Source organism: Mustela nigripes, chromosome 12, assembly GCF_022355385.1.
Source record: "Mustela nigripes isolate SB6536 chromosome 12, MUSNIG.SB6536, whole genome shotgun sequence".
NCBI classification, from domain to species: Eukaryota; Metazoa; Chordata; class Mammalia; order Carnivora; family Mustelidae; genus Mustela; species Mustela nigripes.
The window spans coordinates 71,697,295-71,715,705 of record NC_081568.1 but is presented as its reverse complement, the minus strand read 5'-3'; the positions used below and the strand labels follow the sequence as shown (position 1 = coordinate 71,715,705).

The 18,411-nt window shown below is 49.3% G+C and overlaps 1 protein-coding gene across 6 annotated transcripts in view; it reads left to right on the top strand.

Moving 5' to 3' along the window:
• Positions 1-1,887: 1,887 nt before the first annotated feature.
• Positions 1,888-18,411, top strand: part of VDAC1 (voltage dependent anion channel 1) — a 28,950-nt gene continuing 12,426 nt past the window's right edge. Inside the window, exons 1-5 of one of the 6 annotated variants that reach the window (XM_059417570.1) lie at positions 1,888-1,958; positions 14,059-14,131; positions 14,659-14,708; positions 15,938-16,090; positions 16,182-16,234. In XM_059417570.1, coding sequence (XP_059273553.1) covers positions 14,065-14,131; positions 14,659-14,708; positions 15,938-16,090; positions 16,182-16,234 — 323 coding nt within the window. In that variant the 5' untranslated portion in view covers positions 1,888-1,958; positions 14,059-14,064. Of the gene's footprint in view, positions 1,959-2,171; positions 2,867-2,976; positions 3,085-14,058; positions 14,132-14,658; positions 14,709-15,937; positions 16,091-16,181; positions 16,235-18,411 lie in introns of those variants that run through there. The other 5 variants (XM_059417569.1, XM_059417574.1, XM_059417573.1 and 2 more) reach the window with 5 other exon arrangements.

Sequence of the window (18,411 nt, the reverse complement as noted above, 5' to 3'; positions counted from 1 at the left end):
AGAGAGATCACAAGTAGACAGAGAGGCAGGCAGAGAGAGAGAAGCAGCCTCCCTGCTGAGCAGAGAGCCCGAGGTGGGGCTCGATCCCAGGACCCTGAGATCATGACCTGAGCCGAAGGCAGCGGCTTAACCCACTGAGCCACCCAGGCACCCCAATAAATAAAATCTTAAAAAAAAAAAAAGAATCACAAAGTCTTAGGGCGTCTGGGTGGCTCAGTGTGTTTAAAGCCTCTGCTTTTGGCTCAGGTCGTGATCCCAGGGTCCTGTGATTGAGCCCTGCTCCCGCTTTCTGCTCAGCGGGAAGCCTGCTCCCCGGCCCCCCGCCCTGCCTCTCCAACTATTTGTGATCTCTGTCTGTCAAATAAATTAAAAAAAAAAAAAAAAAAAAGGATCACAAAGTCCCGTAAATTGAAACACAACTTTCATTATTAATACTGAATAAATTTCCTTCCGGTATTTCTCTCTGTGTGTCTGTATATATAATTTTTTAAAAACCATGGATATGATGTTGAAACTTCTTGGAACTGCTTTAAACCTAGGAACCTCATGGTTTTGGATAGGCAGGAGAAAATTTTTTATTGTGTTTATTTTGCGATGTTCCCAGGATCTGGTCTCCATCTCTCTTTCATTGGTTGGCTTCATTCTTAGGCAAATCTTTATTTTAAAAGCCCCTGGAAGTCTAGATGGGGCATTGGTCCATCCCGGTAGCCGATGGAGTCAGTTCCACCAAAGCTTGAGGACTGATAGAAGGGGGAAAAGGGTCATTCCCTCCAAAGAAAAGGGGTTAAACCTGATCTGGGTTTGTTCATAATTACAAGAGAGGACCTGATTGGCTGGTCTTGAGTCACAGGCCCCGGTAGACAGAGTGAAGGTGGGGCTGGGGGTGGGGGTGCTAAGCCTGGCAACTCAGGAGGCCTTATTCAGTTGTTCCCTGGGGGCTGTGGTGGGGATAGGTCAACACTAAGGTCTGAAGATTCTATGTCCCACCAGGGTTCTTCACTGTTTTCTGAGCACTTACTTGCATTGTCTTCCACTTTAAACTTGCCACAGCCCTCTTAAGTTGAAGCTGAGCAGTGAGCCCTGTTGCTCAGGGTCACACAACCAGTGAGTCAAAGGGAACTCACCTGTTATTAATATGAAAGCAGCACCTAGGGGAGCCCCAGAAGGAACTCAGAGCAGGTGGGGCAGAGGGAACTCTTCCCAAGCTCAGTGTCCTGAAAGAGGGTTTGGCAAGGAGTGGTGCAGAGGAGGGAGCCCCTCGGACATTTGGTCTGAGCATCACACCTACGCTTCACTGGCACAGGGTGAGGAATCTGCTCCTCACTAATGTGAGGTTTCCAGAGCCATCTGGTTCCGCCCTGCCTCCCCGAGGTCCTGTCCGACCAAAGTCCACTGAACTACACTCATGGGTGACCAGTGGCTTTCCTTGCCACACTTTCTCCAGGAGTGTTCCGGGGCCCTTGTGTGCAAAGTGGGGATGAGGAAGCTCTGAGTCCCCCAGTCAGCCATGGAGGCGCTTACCGGCCTGGGGAGAGTGCGAGCATCTGTCCTCCACGCTCCAGGATCTCAAGAGGTTTAACTGTGCTTGCTCACAATTCCAATCAGACTTCAGCTCTCTATAGAGCCCAGTACACCGTGTCACCACCCCCACCCGTAACCTTAGTGCCCTTCTTCCTCAACATCCCACCCCCACTGGAACCCCAGTTGCCCTTTCCCATTTAAGCTGCCATCTCTTTCCAGAAGCCTGTCCTGACTGCGTCTGCCCACGCCCCACTTGCCTTCTCCTTGAATTTGTGCCACAGCTGGTTGTGAACGAGTGTCCTGATTTCATAAGCTGGCGCCTCCTCCACCCGGCCCCCAGACGCCTCAAGCCTTGGAGAACGTTTGTTGGCTGAGGTGAAAGACGCGCGGAATCTTCATCAAGTTACGAAGGGATTCATTCTTGGGAACACTCAGAGGTAATTCTTGGTGAAGGAGACCACCCGCTCAGGCCTAGCAGGGAGCCGCCACGCTCCACCCGCGCTCGGCGGGAGGCAGGCCCCTGCTGGACGCTGATCTCCTCCCCGGAGGGGCCCTCGGCCGGCCAGAACCTGCATGACGTCTGCGCGCTGTGAGACTCAGCAGGAGACATTCTGGCGAAACGCAGTTTTTACTTTTTTCACTTCTCAAAATGCTCGGGAAATGGCTACTAGCAGTTTCGTTCCAGGGAAAAAGTGTCTGCTAATGTGGAGTGCGAACTCGGCGCACAGGGGAGTTTGCTCAGCGCGTCGCCCTCGGCCGCCGCAGGTCTCGGAGAGCCTGGGGTCCGAGGCGCGGAAACAATCCTCCGGAGCCGGGACCTGGGAGCGGCCGAACGATAGTTGTGGCCGCTCCTCCGTATCCCCGCCGCCTCGGGCGCCCAGGTCCCCAGCCGGGCCTGGAACTGCTCCCCAGGAGCCCGATTTAACACCGCTTGCGGGCTTTTGCCAGGGTAGGGGTCCCTGGGGTCACGGAGGCCACCCGGGCTAGACGCTGGTCCAGCATCGCCGCATCATTTCCCGGAGGAGAGCGATTTTCTCCCAGCCCCAAGGTCGGGATATGGGCCCAGGATCCCGCGCGTCTCCTTTTGGCGCAGGTCCCCCGCTCCGGCCACCGCTTAGCGAACCGGAAGACCCTCCTCCCTCCACGCAGGCTTCAACCCCGCGGAGTTCCAGCCGAGACCGGCCCGCATGGGCGGCCGGCACGCGTGTCCCCGCGCACGCACACATCTTGCGCACGTCAGTCCTCACGCCGCCTCGTTCCCGTGCCCGGGCACACGCAGCTCTCACGCGTGCCCGCATACCCAATGCGCACACGCACCGGTGGCGGGCACTGAGAGCGCAGGAAGGTAAGGGCGCGCGCCCACAGGGGCTGGGGACCCGGGCCCAGGCCTGGGCGGTGTCCGGGGCGGGCTCAGGGGCGGAGCTCGCCGGTCGGGGCGCGTAGGGTCGGGGCGGGTCCGCGCCGCCGCTGTCCGCGCGGTCCCGCCCTCGGCCCGCTCGCTTCGTTCTTCTCACTGCAGCCCCCGCGGTAGCAGCCGCTGAGCCCGCCGCCGCCGCCGCTAAGGTAGGCGCCTCGGAGAGCGGCCCGCGCTTTGCGGGCGCCCGGGTTTGCGGGCTTGGCCCCGGGGAGCTGACCCGGAGGCGGTGGGGGGAGGAGCGGGCGTGGGCGAGGGCCCCAGGGTCAGGCCCCAGGGAAGGAGCCGGGGCGCCCGGCGCGGGCCTGGCCGGTCCGCGGCGGGCACAGCAGGCCGCGCGGGCCGGAGGCAAGTGGGCCCTGGTGGGGGAGCGGGAGGCCGGACGTCCGGGGGCGCCTGCGGCTGGGACTGGAGCCTGCGGGGACCTGCGGGAACCTGCGGGCGGAAGGGCACGGGCCGCCGCGGGGAGGCCAGGCCGGCTCCAGGTCTAGGTGACCTTTCCCGGCGGCGCCCTCTGGCCCTGGATCCCGCCAGCGCGGGTCGGGAGGGGGACCGCCTTCCACCCACGCTTGCCGGGCTCGGCCCACGGACCTGTGCGGGCCATGCTGTCGCCGCGGGGATCAGTTCCTGTGACGACCGTGGCCTTTCGCTCCCAGACCCACAGGCCGTGTCCGGCGTGTCTGGTCCACGCCCAGAGAAGCTGGCGTCCGGCACTTGTCCGCCGGTGCCAGCTCCTTACCGGGCGGAACCGGAGGCTGAGAGTCGACTTAGGCCGCTGGGGCCTCGGCAGTAGGCTAGGCCTCGGGAGAGGACGCCCCGCGGGGAGCGGATGTGGCCTCCTTGGCCTTAGGAGGGATTCCTGGTTCGTTTGCTCATTCATTCACCGAGTGCGGCGGTGCTTTCACGAAACTGGTTCAGAGCCCTTGGATTTCAGAGCTGCGGTCCTAGTGACTGGTCCAAGGTCACGCAGCCGAGAGGATACCAAGCCTGGGTTTTCTCATCTGTGGCATAGGAGCAATTATATAGCTCTCCTTCTTTGGGTTTTTGGGAAGAATGAAATGAGTTGCTTAGCGCAGAGCCTTAGATAGAAACCTTGACAGCCTTGAGGCTTTTAGGGAGGATTTATCCCATCCTCTGCAAACCATTTTAACTCCACGTGGTGTTCTGGAAAGGGTTCAATAAACATAGCTAGCCCCCGTTATTTTAAACATTATTACTAAGCATTTATGTGCCAGGCATTGAGTAACTTTCAGGATAATTCATGAAAAATCCTGTAAGTTTATCGACAGACAAGGTCAGGCGGAAGCAGGAAGTTGCATGTGGGTGCAGATCTGAGGGAAGCCTAGCCCTTGACCAGCCTCACTTCTGTGGAGAGATAGAGAATGGACCCCTCCTTTGCTTAATACTCGGTTGGCAAGGCCAGGGCAGACTGCCCAGGACTAGCCTTGTTTCTCCACCCCGGCTCTGGACCGAGTTCTACAGGGTTCGGCTTAAGCCCTATGCAGCTTTGTTTTCAGTGCCTGGGGTGGTGCCACTTGGCGCACAGTAGACTTGAGAAGAGTCGATGGCGGTAGATGCACTCTTGAGAGGCAACTCACCCTTCCTGATAGGAGGATAGTTTTTAGCATTGGAGCACATGGCTTATAGTAGGTGCTCATTAAGTATTTCTGAAATTATTGAACGGGCATATGTCGTGGCTGCAGGCCCCGACCATAATATCTTGATCTTGGACAACCTTTCTAAGGGACATGCACATCTCATTCACTTCTAAAATATAGCCTTGCTTAGCAGGGTCACACGTGTTTCAAGAGCTGCAGTGGAATGTACAGCTCTAGAGTGCTGAGAGTTGAAACTGTTTCCTAATTTGAAATAACTGTTTTAAACATGTTACCTTCATTCTGTGACTTTTCATGTCCTGTGGGAAACCTGTAGAACTGGTGTTTCTGGGCCTGCAGGGGAGGGTGACCCAGGTGAATGGGATTCTTCTAAGGTTTTGGGCCTGTTTGCTTTGCTCCCTTTCTTTCTTTCTTTTAAAAAAAAAAAAAAATTTTTTTTTTTTTAAAGATTTTATTTATTTGACAGCAAGAGATCACAAGTAGGCAGAGAGGCAGGCAGGGGGTGGGGGGAGGCAGGCTCCTTGCTGAGCAGTGAGCCTGATACAGAGCTCCATCCCAGGACCCTGAGATCATGACCTGAGCCAAAGGCAGAGGCTTAACCCACTGAGTCACCCAGGCACCCTGCGGCAGATGTGGGCAGTACCCTTCAAACTGGTGGTAAGGAGGGACATTGACCCCCCATGTTTACCAGTAAGATGCTCCCAAGACACTGCAGTTCACTCTGTCCTTGGTGGAATTTCTCATGGCCTGACGTCTTTGTTGGTGGTGACTGAGAAGAAGGGTCTGTGGCCTTGGAGTTCTCCAGACTCCTCTGGTAGCCACTGAGGAAATGTGACCAGTGGGATCCTCCACTGGGCCTGGGCACCTTCCTCCTTTGACTGCTCGCCCTCGGGGGTGTGTGTGTGGGTGATTGGGTATCCATGCCCTGTACCCAGAACTGTGCTGGAGAGAGGTGTGGAGAGCAGATTGCGTTCACAACTTGGGTCTGACATGAGCCATTTGATCTAGTAGTACAGGTCAGGTCGCTGTCTTATTCCTCAGTTTCTCCAGTGTGTGATCATCATCATCAAAACAGTTCTTACTAGAGAGCCTGCTTAGCACCCTCCTGGGGGCTTCACATATGTTCTGTGACATTGAATCCACCATCCTACAAGCCTTGGGAGAGAGGTACCATTGCTTCCTTTTCGTGGGTCAGGAGGCTTGAGCACAGAGTTGGGACCAGGGCTGGCAGATTCACACTGAGGTTGCCACACCAAAGGGCCCTGTGATGAGCTAATAGATGTGAAAGGTAGACTCTGCTGTCCAGCAGGGGAGTGTTCTTTCACACTGATCTGAGTGAACCTGTGTATGGCTGGGTGTAGGCTAGCTCGCTGTCAGGAGAGTGCAGTCTGTGGAGTCCCCCCTCTTTGTTATAAAGACGATGACCCTGGGCATATTAGGAGAAAGGTTAGTTTTTCCTGGAATGAGGTAGGAGGCATTCTAGGACCTACGTGGAGAATATTGAGCTAAATAGTACTTCATTGTCATCAGGGAGGACTTTGGACCCTGTGGTTGAGGGTGACCTTTTGATAACTTGCATAGCACCTGTAATTATACTAGGAAATCTGTAAAATGCAAACCTCTAACAAAACACTATCTGTGGTTGTTGCATACCTCCCAGGTACCATTTACTGTAGTAAGTGTTTTATGTTAATAATCTAATTCATTTCTCACAGCGATGCTGAGACAGGTCCTCCTTCCCCATACTAGAGCTGAAGAAAAGTGAGACTTGTCTTGCCCAGGTTACATATCTAGAGAGTTGTGGAGTGATATTGGAACTCAGGGCTGCTTGACTCCCAAATCTACCTGCCCAAGCACTATTTTTTTTTTTTTTAAAGATTTTATTTATTTATTTGACAGTGAGAGAGATCACAAGTAGGCAGAGAGGCAGGCAGAGAGAGAGGGGGAAAAAGGCTCCCTGCTGAACAGAGAGCCCGATGTGGGGCTCAATCCCAGGTCTCTGAGATCATGACCCGAGCTGAAGGCAGAGGCTTAACCCACTGAGCCACCCAAGTGCCCCAGCACTGTCTATTTTAACCCCGCTAGGTCAAGCCAGGTAGCAAGGCTCCAGGGAACTTGAGGAGTCTGAGGCCAGGCAGGAGCCCTGGGTGCACCTGGGACTCAGACTTGGCATGTTGCCTGCCAGCCCAGGCCTTTCTTCCCTTGATGGGTGGAGAGGCAAGCAGGGTGTCCCCAAGTCAGTTACATTGTCATGAAGCTTCTTATGGAAGGCTTTGCTGGGGTGGCCTACCTCCCAGAGTGTTTTAAAATAGAAGCAACTGCCTAGGAAGCTGGGCTGCCCAGTGTGAGACTGTCGTGGAGTAGGAGGGAAGGACAGCTGCACTGGGAACACAGACTTGCTACCAGGTAGCAAGTCCTGGTAGCGCAGGACATTGGCTTTGCCAGCCCCCTGTAGACCTAACCAGAGGCTGCCTTTGTGGTGAGAAATTGTGTGTGAGATGGGGGTGGGTGGGGAGGCTTCTGATGGTGTTGGCCCAGTATATTGGCTTTCAGAGCTGGGCTGGCCTTCTACTGGGGAACTTGCTTTTCCTGGTCCCCATACTTAGGGGGAGGTGCTTTTATTCGAATCCCTGGCTGGTCTGATGCTCCTCCTATAAGCTGGCCCAGTTCTGCTCAGACAAACCACCTCTAATGCTGTTAAGAGAAACAGCAGAGCCAAAGGCTTTCCTGCAGTTTTCCTTTTCTGAGGGAAATTCAGGATGGTGATGGTGATGGAGGTGATTGCTGTGTTGGTCAGGGTCCTTGCAGGGATCAGGTGCAAACTTATGTGCGGTAATCAAAGAAAGCATAATGAAGAGATCATTTGCAAAGGTGTGAAGAGGGTGTGGAGCATCTGACAAGTGATTTGTGTCCCTCCAACCCCCTACTCTGGGTCCTTTGGAACCTGGACAGGGCCCCTTGGCAGGAGCTGTGGCCTGGGAAAGTAATCCGAGCCCACTTGAGGCCAGCAGGGAGGGAGCTTGGGGAATGAATACCCCAGCCTCACTCTCCCATCTTCTTCTGGTGCCTCCTCTTGGCGAAAGCCAACCATCCTGTGATAGCAGTCCATAATGATCAGCTCTTGGGGCATAGAACAGGATGGAGGTGGAAAGTGGATCTGGAGGAGCAAACAAAGACTATCCAGAATGGGGACACCTGGGTGGCTCAGTCAGTTAAGTGCATCTGCTTTCAGCTTGGGTCATGATCCTGGGGTCTTGGGATGGAGTCCTGAATCGGGCTTCTTGCTCAGGATGGTCTGCGTCTCCCTCTGCCTGCTGTTCTCCCTGCTTATGCACGTGCGCTCTCTCTCTGACAAATGAATAAATAAAATATAAAAAAAAAGAATATGCAGAATAATGGATTATGATTAGCACTGCTGTTTATGGAGCACTCACTGTGTGCCAGACATTCCTACATGTCCTGCCTACCTACCTTACTTCATCTTTGCAGTAATTCTGGTGGAAAGGCATTGTTGTTAGCCCCATTTACAGATGAGCAAAGTGAGACCCTGGGAATATAAGTTTATCAAAGTCTTGTCCAAAGTTACACAGCTGGTAGAGGCTGGTGCTTGTAGAAGCCCCATCAGTCTCATAGCTCCTTCTAGAAGTCACTAGACCTTGCTGCCTGGGCACCCAGATGGGCTGGGAAATGCCATGGCAGGGTGGCTCCTGCTGTTTAGGTCCTAGCCCTCTTGTACCCTTGCCCTCGAAGATGGTGTCTCTCAGCACACTAACCTTGCCTGGAAGACTTTCCTGACTGAGCTGAACACTATCCTGTTCCCTGTGTCAGCCACTGCAGCAGTTATCCCCTCTCTGAGGATACCTGGATCCTTCTGCCTCTGCCAGCGAAAGTGCCGTGCTGCCTGTTGTTAGGCTGGGAAGGGCGGAGAGGGAGGGAAGAAGGCTTTGGAACAGGTAGCTCAGGCCATTCTCAGGTATGCTAAAGTTAGGGAGTTCTGTCTTACTTCTGCCTCCTGATAAGGGTGGCCTGAGCCCCAGGTGGTCACCTGGGAGTAGCATGTGCCTCCGACAGGCCTTGCCTGTTAACCCTGCCATCTCAGTGTAGTTTGAATCTGTTCTTGGAACCGGGATAGATAACTTTCCACATGGCTTTTCCTTTTGGCACCTGCCCTGCAGTTAATTGCCTTTTAGAATGTGGTTTATTGCAGCATCGTGAAGGCAACATAGCTCAATTTCACACACACTGGTTAGATTTTTTAGTTTTTCTGTTCTTAAAAAAATTACCAATATATACCAACAACTTAAATAATGAAGTGGAACAAACATTGAAAATCCTATTTTAACTCCACTCCTTCCTTAAGCCCCTTTTCCTTTCCAAGCGGCTCCCAGGCAGCCACAACTTACAGGTGGGCCTACAGCTTTTCCATCATATGCAAATGTGTGAACATATGAACATGTATGTAAAAGGGTTTTCCTCTAGTAACATGGAATTGCACATTGTCTGTGACTTATTTTTTTCATTTAACTACAGCTGGCCCTTGAGCAGCATGGGGGTCAGGGGTGCTTACCCCCCATGCAGTCGAAAATCCTTGTACGACTTTTGACTCCCCCCCAGATTTAGCTACTAATAGCCTGCTGTTGACCAGAAGCCTTACAGGTAATATATAGTCAATTAACACATATTTTGTATGTTATATATATTATGTTATAGTAGACTAAGCTAGAGAAGAAATATTAAGAAAATTGTAAGTAAGAAAAAATACATTTACAGTACTACACTGTATTTGTTGAAAAAAATCCACATAAAAGTAGATTTGTTCAAATCTGTGTTGTGCAAGGGTCAGCTGCATATCAAACATAGCTTTCTTTGCCACCAAGCATAAACCCATCTCATTCTTTTTGATTACCACGTGATACTCCTTAGTTTGCAAGCCTCCTGATTTTATTCATTCTTTTCCCTGTTGACCATTTACATTGCTTTTGGCTTGTGTGTTGTCAGTCATGCTGCCGTGAGCACCCTCTTGCACTTGTCTTTGGGTGCCTTGGGTGGGTTCCTCACGGTTGAATTGCCACTAGGTTAAGGTATGCCCACTTAGGCACTGGCCAGCCCCTGTCTCCAAAGGGACTGTTCTGTACAGAGTACTTAACACTTGGCGTGAGCAGGACTCAGCATTTTCCACACCAACAGTGGATGTTTTCATATACGTTTTTGCCAGTTTGTTGAGTGAGCCTCTCAAACACAGATGTGTCATTCACTTTGAAGCAGCTCCCTGAGGCCATTAGAATAAAGTCCACACCTTGTTCTGAGGTCAGAAGTGGCAGTGGTCCCTTCTGAAGGCACTGGGTCTCTTCAGCCCCAGTGGAGCTCCCCTTAGGTCACAGTGGGGGTGAAGGGTCTCTCCACCAAGGTGGATGTGGGTCTCTCCACCCCCTCTCCCTGGTCGCCTTGCACCTTCCCTGTAGAGGGAGAGCCTGCTGCCTGGCTACATTGTCATTTACTTAGACTCTCTTGTCGGTTACTAAGTTTCTATTTTTTTTTCCTCCCACTATAAAAATACTTTCTTGCTCCTTGCACATTTACGCATTAAACAGGCATTTATATTGAATATCTGCTACATGCCAGGGCTTGTCATCTTTGACACATACTTTTTACATATTTCGGATAAATTTAGGCATGACAGGCTCTGGGATGCTTTGAGTTCAAGGTATGATTTGGAGGTAGGTGTGCACTGTGGGAGTGTTGGGGGTGCTAGGAACAGAGCAGCGTCACTGCCAGGCAACTGATGAGTCAAGGAAGCCATGTCCCCCCAAGGCAGAGGTTATGTAAGTGTTATGCAGGCCATGCTAGGCGATACACTATCTCTACCCTTCCAGCTTCCAGTATGGGCTGGATTTTCATTCCTCAGCTGGAGTGGAGCTTACATAATCCATTCAAGGTCAGCCAGGGTATGGTTGGGTAGGTAGCCTAGCAGGCAGTGGAGGGTTACCAGGGGCTCCTGTCTCCTGCTGTGATTTACTAGTCTTTCTCAAAGTCATCAGTGACTGGGGATGAGTCTGTTCAGCCCAATCCTGTCCATCCCTTGTGTTTTACATATCCTCGGAAACCAGGCTCCCAGGCTCCCAGGCTCCCAGGCAGACAGCTGGGTTCCTGCTTTTCCTAGGCAGCTTTCTGGCATCTGGCCAGGGCTGGCTGCCTTCCTATGTCAGAGTGCCCCACTTCATGCTCAGTCCCCAGAGGCTGGGCTTCTGAAGGCACATGGGGTGGATGCTGCAGAGACAGATGGTGAGCGATTTGGAGCTGATCTGGGTGGAGGTAGGGGCTGGGGCCAGGGTTCAGTTTCAGAGTCAGCACAGGCGGGAGGTTACTGAGAAAGCAGGATGCCAGGCTCTCTTCCCTCTGGTCCTGGCCTGAGAAAACATGAATGGGAATTGTAATTTCTACACCACAATTGTTTTTGCAGTGGGTACTGAGGACTGTGTAAAAATGGGCATATCCTGGGGGCTGTTGGCAGTTGTAAAAAAAGTGGAATCTTGGCCCTTGCCTCTGTCCTCCAATAAATGCAGAAGGAGACTGGGTGGGGAGAGCAGAAGACAGCACCAAAAGCACAGGGAAGCTGCATTCCACAGCACTTGGGGGCTTCCAGTGAAGTGGGAGTCATCCTTTTGCCTTTTTTGGTGGGTGTGTGCTCAGGTCCAGGAGTGGGTTTGGCTCCCACTCAACTGGGGGTTGCTCTGCATCTTCCCTGCCAGGGGCTGAGTGGGAGCCACATGGAGAGTCTGGCCTGATCCACACTCCCTCTGTGCCCCCAACTCCTTTGTCCTTTGAGGGTAATCTCTTTAATGGCCACAGCCATGTACTTTAGGGTGATATTTGCTGGCAGTGGAGTGGGTTTTTTTTTTTTTTTTTTTTGACAGGTGGCTTTACTTGTTCGGTTTTGGGAATTAGTGACGAGCGAGGGTATTTTGGGAGCATTAAATGATGAGTGATCTGCCTTTTCCCTGAGGGGCAGACCAGTCCAAATATGAAAGCTGCTCCTGTCTGGTGAGGTGGGTCCTAGAGCCAGCAGAGGGTACTTGGGAAGGCCCTGGCGCCTGAGGTACAGGGAGGTCTTAGCTCATCTGGAGATACTGCCACTGTACTGCTCCTCCCCTCCCCCGGGGCTGTTTGTGGCCCAGTGGGGGAAAGGCAGCTCTGAAGAGGGGTGCTTAGTCCACTGATTCCTGTTAGCATTTGGGCCCTTAGCTGAGATGTTGTGTAGATTTCCTTGGGGCTGCATAACTTCAGCCTTGGACACAGGGTTGTTTCATTCCTTCTCCTTGGAGGAAACCAGGGCAATCTGTGGCCAGAACATACGCGTATGCTGGCGGTATTCTGTTTGGAGGACCTGGTGGATGGTTTCCTGCTCTGTTTCAGGGGTGGATGTGTCTGTGAGGTTTGTTTTGAGGGGAAGGGGAACAGGTCAGGAGACAGGAGTCCCCAGACTTGCAACAGCCAATGAGGACAGCCTAAAATGGATCTTCCCCCATGTTTTTTGTGCCTGACCCTAATGTGGACTGAGCTATCCATGGTTCTAGCTTGATCATGTGCAAGAAATAACAAGAGCAACAAAAATAGGATAGCGTAAACAGCTCACTGGGCTGCTCTACTCCGCTCTGCTCTGACACAAAAGTGAGGTGAAGCAGAATTAGCAAAACCTCTGAAAAACATAAAATAGGACTTGGACCACAATTTTATAATTGTGGTAGTTTATAGTTGTTTATTTTCTAGTGCACTCATTGCTTCTTTCAGTGTCTTGGAAATTAAGGAAATGCAGCTCCCGCTTACTGGGAACATGCCATGAAGGTGTTTGTTTGTGTGAATACATACATACGTGATTTCATGTATTTTAAAAATTAATGGAACCATCTGTGGGTTTATTGAATTTCCACTAATTGAGGCTAATGATTCTGGAAATGGAGAAGATGCATGTGATGGTTGCTGTCTCGTGGCTTCTCTCTGCCTCTGTGTGTGCTGCCCTGTGTTAGGATTTTAATGCTGTGTATGTACTACGTCATAGCAAAGCCTCCCAGGGACACAGTGTGATCTTTAGGGCAAGGACTATTTGAACTACTCACCTTCCTTGAACACTGAGATATTTAATAAATGCTTGTTGACTGACTTAGGCTATACAACAATTTCAAGTAGTACTTTGATAGCTGATTTTATTTTATTTTATTTTTTAAAGATTGATTTATTTATTTGATAGAGACACACACACACACACACACAGCAAGAGAGGGAACACAAGCTGAGAAATGGGAGTGGGAGAAGCAGACTTCCCGATTGAGCCTGCGGGGCTCAATCCCAGGACCCTGGGTTCACGACCTGAGCCAAAGGCAGACACTTAACGACTGAGCCACCCAAGCACCCCGATAGTTGGTTTTAAAGATTTATTCATTTATTTTATAAAGAGAAAGAGCATAGGAGAGTGGGGGAGAGGGGAGGGGCTGAGGAAGAGGAAGAGAAGCAGACTCCCTGCTGAGCATAGAGCATAGATCATGGCCTGGGCCGAGATCAGGAGTTGGGTGCTCAACTGAGCCACCAGGTGCCCCGATGGTTTTCTTCCTCCCTTCCTCCTCCTCTTCCCTCCTTTCTTTTTAAATATTTTATTTATTTGTTAGAGAGAGAGAGAGAGAGAAAGCATGAGCAGGGGAAGGGGCAGAGGGAGCAGCAGGCTCCCTGCTCAGCAAAGGGGCCTGTTGTGGGACTCGATCCCAGGACCCTGAGACCATGACCTGAGGCTTAACCCTCTGAGCCACCCAGGCACCCCTGATAGTTGATTTTAAAAATAAAGTCCCACTGCAGCTCAATAAATGTTTGCATTTATTTTTCAGGCTTGTGTGTAGTTTCGTTTCCTTTGACACGGAGAGTTGCCTAATTGTTAGGTTTTACTATATTCTGTGTGAAGAATATGGTACTCAAAAAATGGGTTCCTCTGAAGTGCAGTTTTTTGAAATGTTACATTCATTTTGGCACATAGTAGGTACTCTGTATTTTGTTGAATGAATGAAATCAGAACCATTTGGAAAATAAGCTGGCCTGAAAAAGCTCTGATTTCTCTTCATTGCATTTAATGTCATAGTAGCCGACATTTTGTAAGAAGATACATTTTATTGGCAAGAGTCCTGCAGTTCACCAAAGTAGCTGGCTCATGGGAATGTGTCGTTGACAATTAATTCATTCAGCAAATATTTACTGACTCCTGCTATACTCTGGGCTTATGCTCAGTCCTGGGGATGCCAAGAAGAGATCTAAAGGCAGGCTGATCTGCTATCAACAAAAACTTGTTAGGTATCTCAACCTCTGGATACAAGGAGAAGCTCAAGATAATAAGGCTTCTCTGTGCACATCTGGAACTCTGTGCTGATGATTTTTATTGGTGGTTAATTATAGCTAATAATTTTTATTGATGGAAAACTAATTTCCCTAATTGCTGAATTATTTCTTCTGGTGATTCTTTTACTGTAGCAGAAGATGGCCGTGCCTCCCACGTATGCTGATCTTGGCAAATCTGCCAGGGATGTCTTCACCAAGGGTTATGGTGAGTGTTTCCATTCACAGGCTGGATTGGCATGTTTGGGATTTCACCCATCACATTTTGAGAGACTTGGGTCAGTTGGCTCTTACAACTTTCATGTTAGGGAAAATAAGACAAGCTTTTGATGGCTGGTGAAGTAGTTTTGGTTTGTGCAGCTGGTAGGGGCAGGCTCATGAATTACTACAGACAAGCAGACGTTCTGAGTTCATCTCCCATGGGTGGGAGCAGCTCTGTGTATGCCGTTGCAGTGGAGTGTGATTTCTGAATGTAGCCTGTCCTTCGGCATGTGCTCATGCTGTCATGCACCTTTTCCTCCCATTCTGCTGGGAGTGCAGGTCGGGCTCTGGGGGGTGCTGTGCCTTTTCTTTCTGCCACTGTTTGGTACCTCCTGAGCTCCACACGTGGGCAGGCAGCAGCGGAGACAGGCTCCCTACACACTCATGGCATTTTGGAGCAGCAGGACGGAGGCAGAGATGCTACTCTCAAGTTAGTTATTTAACCTATTAACAGTTACCATCTCCTTTCTTTAGGATTTGGCTTAATAAAACTTGACTTGAAAACAAAATCTGAGAATGGACTGGTAAGTTGTCTGACCAACACAGAGTACGGGTGTTTATTGTAGATCAGTAAGTGACTGCCATGTCCTGGGTGGCAGAGCCAAATGAAAGGCCCTTTTTGGTTGTGGTGGGTTGTGGTCGTCACATTCATTGCAGCCTCTATGGGATGGTTGATCCAGGGGAACCCTGCTGACAGATCCCCAATTTAACAGCTTTGTATACTTAATTGACAGGCCTCAGTTTTGTTTTTCCTTGTTTCTTATATTAAAACTGACTTGTTTTCAGGGTGCATTGGTGGCTTAGTTGGTTAAGTGTCTGATTTCAGCTCAGGTCATGGTCTCAAGGTCCTGGGATCAAGCCCTGCATCACCTGCTTCTTTTTCCTCTGCCCCTCCCCCCAACTGTGCATGCTCTCTCTCTCTCTTTCTCAAGTAAATAAATAAAAATCTTTAATAAAAAAATTTTACTGGTTTTCAACGCCACATAATTAATTAAAAAAAAAACTTAGAAGTTCCTTTTTTTTTTAAAAGGTTTTATTTATTTATTTGATACAGAGAGAGAGAGAGATCACAAGTAGGCAGAGAGGCAGCCAGAGAGCCCAATGTGGACTCGATTTCAGGACCCCGAGATGATGACCTGAGCCGAAGGCAGAGGCCCAACCCACCGAGCCACCCAGGCACCCCTCCTTTTTTTTTTTTTTTTTTAAGATTTATTTATTTTAGAGAAAGAGTGCATGCACAAGCTGGGGAAGGGTAGAGGGAGAGGAAGAGAATCTCAGAGAATCTCAAATGGACTCCTGCTCAGAGTAGTGGGGGCTGGATCTCGTAACCCTGAGATCATGACCTGAGCTGAAACAGAGTGTTGGATGCTTAACTGACTGAGCCACCCAGGTGCCCCTTAGCAGTCCCTTATAGACTGTGCTTATGGCAGTTGTTGGAAGGAGGAAGTTTTGGGGCTGATCTACTGCAGTGTCATCTTTAGCTCAGTGTTTTTTCTATTAGGATGGAAGGGGGATTGCCTTCCTGTCTAGACTAAAGCATTACCAGGGAGGAAGGAAGTTGTCTCCTGGTGAAGAATTCCCCAAAAAGAGTCCTTTAATCAACAGACATCTTTCGCCCCATCTGCATTTAAATATTGAATTATAGGAGAGGCTTTAGCCCCTGCCCCACACATCCTTACATAAGGGGACGTATGTTCTGTTTATGGTGGCATCGTGCTGGTATACAGCCTGTGACTCTTTCTCTCCTTTAAAGGAATTTACAAGCTCAGGTTCAGCCAACACTGAGACCACCAAAGTGACGGGCAGTCTGGAAACCAAGTACAGGTGGACCGAATATGGTCTGACGTTTACAGAGAAATGGAACACTGACAACACGCTAGGCACAGAGATCACTGTGGAAGATCAGGTAATGGGCACCTGGGAAAAGACATAGTTTTATTCATTGACATCTGTTGCCCTGCCTTTTGACTAAACCTGGTAAATTTTTTTCCGTTCAGCTTGCACGTGGACTGAAGCTGACCTTTGATTCATCCTTCTCACCAAACACAGGGTAAGAATCTCATGTGGCTTTTTTTTTTTTTTTTTTAAAGCAAGGACATTTAGCCATGTGTACCAGTAAGATTCTGCGCTGCCCATTGTGGTTCTCCTGGCTTCATTTGTGGCGGGCTGTAGGACTTGTGGTCCAATAATGCTTTTTCCCGTGAGTGAGGCTGCTGCTAATACAAATGGCCAAGGCTTCAGGACAGTGGCGAGGTTTGGAAGCAGGGACTAAGGGATCATGGTTGCCACCCCAATTTGTAGGCTGGGAGGGTCCTCTCCCCAGCACCAAGAGAGTGTGGTTTCTAACTGTAGGGAGGCTCCTGAGGCTGCTCTTTGTGCCCCATGCCCCCTAGCCTCAATCCAATTAGACTTGACAGTTATTGGGCTCATTAGGAGGCAAGATGGTGTGTTGGTTGCCTCAGGTCCTTGGCTAGACGGGGTACCCTTTTTTAAAATTTTTAACCACTCAGAGCAGTAGTTGTCTTAAACTTGGAGAAGGTTGTTTTACATACTGCTGACAGGTGCAAGAGTATATACTGAATTTCATTTGTTAGTTTTTAAAAATTGTAGTAAAATATACATTAAAATTTAGCATCTCAGCAATCTTTAAGCATATATATAGTGGCATTATGGATTTCATCTTTTGCAGTTCCATATTATTTCTTTTCTTCCCTTCTGATGAATGTGTTTTAGAGGAAGGGTCTACTGAGCTCAGAGCCTGTACTGCATGTGGGTAACTGCAAGGGACTGGGCAGGCAGGGCTTTTGTCTCTGGAGGTTAGAGTCTTATTGTAACTTTGTTCTGAATGACGTGAAGACCATTGGGCAGGAGCTGCATTTGTTCTTGTTCTCATCCTGTTGTAGTTTCTCCCTCAGGAGCATTGCTTTCTTGCTTGCCTGCTTCCCTCCAGGCACCCTGCTGTGACAGGAGAGGTTACCCAGAGAGATGCTCTGATATCATGGGAGGCAGGGGAATGTGCTCACATGCTTGAGTTTGCTGCCTAGGACTTTGTCTGCTGTGCTGAGATGGCACACTTAGGAATTTGTAAGGGATTTCCCTCCCATTACATTTGGGAGGTTTGCAGAGAAGTCTCCAGGTCCTGCAGTAATACACATAAGAGGAACATTTTTTTAAATGTAACTTTGTATTTTGAAGTAATTTTGTACTTAACATACACAAAATTGTTGCACAAGTAGTGTGTAGAGTTCCCTTATTTCCTAGACCTGGCCTTTCCTAATGTTAACGTCTTACATGACTACAATATGATGATCAGAACCAGGAAATTTGTCTCCTCTAATCTGAGACATAGTCTTTCTTCGTTTTTCATGACCTTGACAGCGTTAAAGAGGATTGCCCAATTATTTTGTAGAATCCTTCAATTTAGGTTTGTCTGATGTTTCCTCATGGTGAAACTCAGGTTACCCATTTTCACAGCCACAGAAGTGATGTTGTGTTGCATCTTTCTTGGTGCGTGATGTCAGGGCATAGATGTCAGTATGCTTGTTACTAGTGACATTAACTTTGATCACTTGACTAAAGTGGTGTTTGTGAGGTTTCTCTATGAAGCTCTTTTTCTCTTTGTAAATAAATATCTTGGGAGATACTTTGAGACTATGTAGATAATCTGTTTCTTTGACTAAGAAACCTAGTATCCATTGGTGATTCTTGCCTGCAGCAATTATGTTTGGCAGATGGTGATTTTCTCTTCCCATCATTCCTTCTGCATTTATTAATTGGGATTCTACTGTAAGGGAGAGCTTGCTCTTCTCCTTCATTTATTTATTTAATCAATTATTTATATCAGTATGAATCCATCGACATTTATTTTATTCTGTGGGTTATAATCCATTACCATAATATATTTTATACTCGTTTGTTTTAGATATGGCTCTTGGGCCTCCTTCCAAGTTGACATCCTATGTTTTATTATCCCCTATCATTTCTTTTGAGCTCTACTTCAGAAGATGTACCAGGCTCATCTTCTGCTTGTTCTCTAGTCCTGCTATCAGGCATTTTTCCAAGGAACTTCAGTTCATTTTATTGAAGAATGGCATTTAGAAACCAAGGTTGTGTCCATATTGCTCCTGGGTATTTGAGAAAACTTTTGATGGCCTAATGGAGATTGGAAATGAAAGCTGGCTTTCCAAAGCTACTAAGGGGGATAGCCTGGGAAAGCATCCTGGCTTC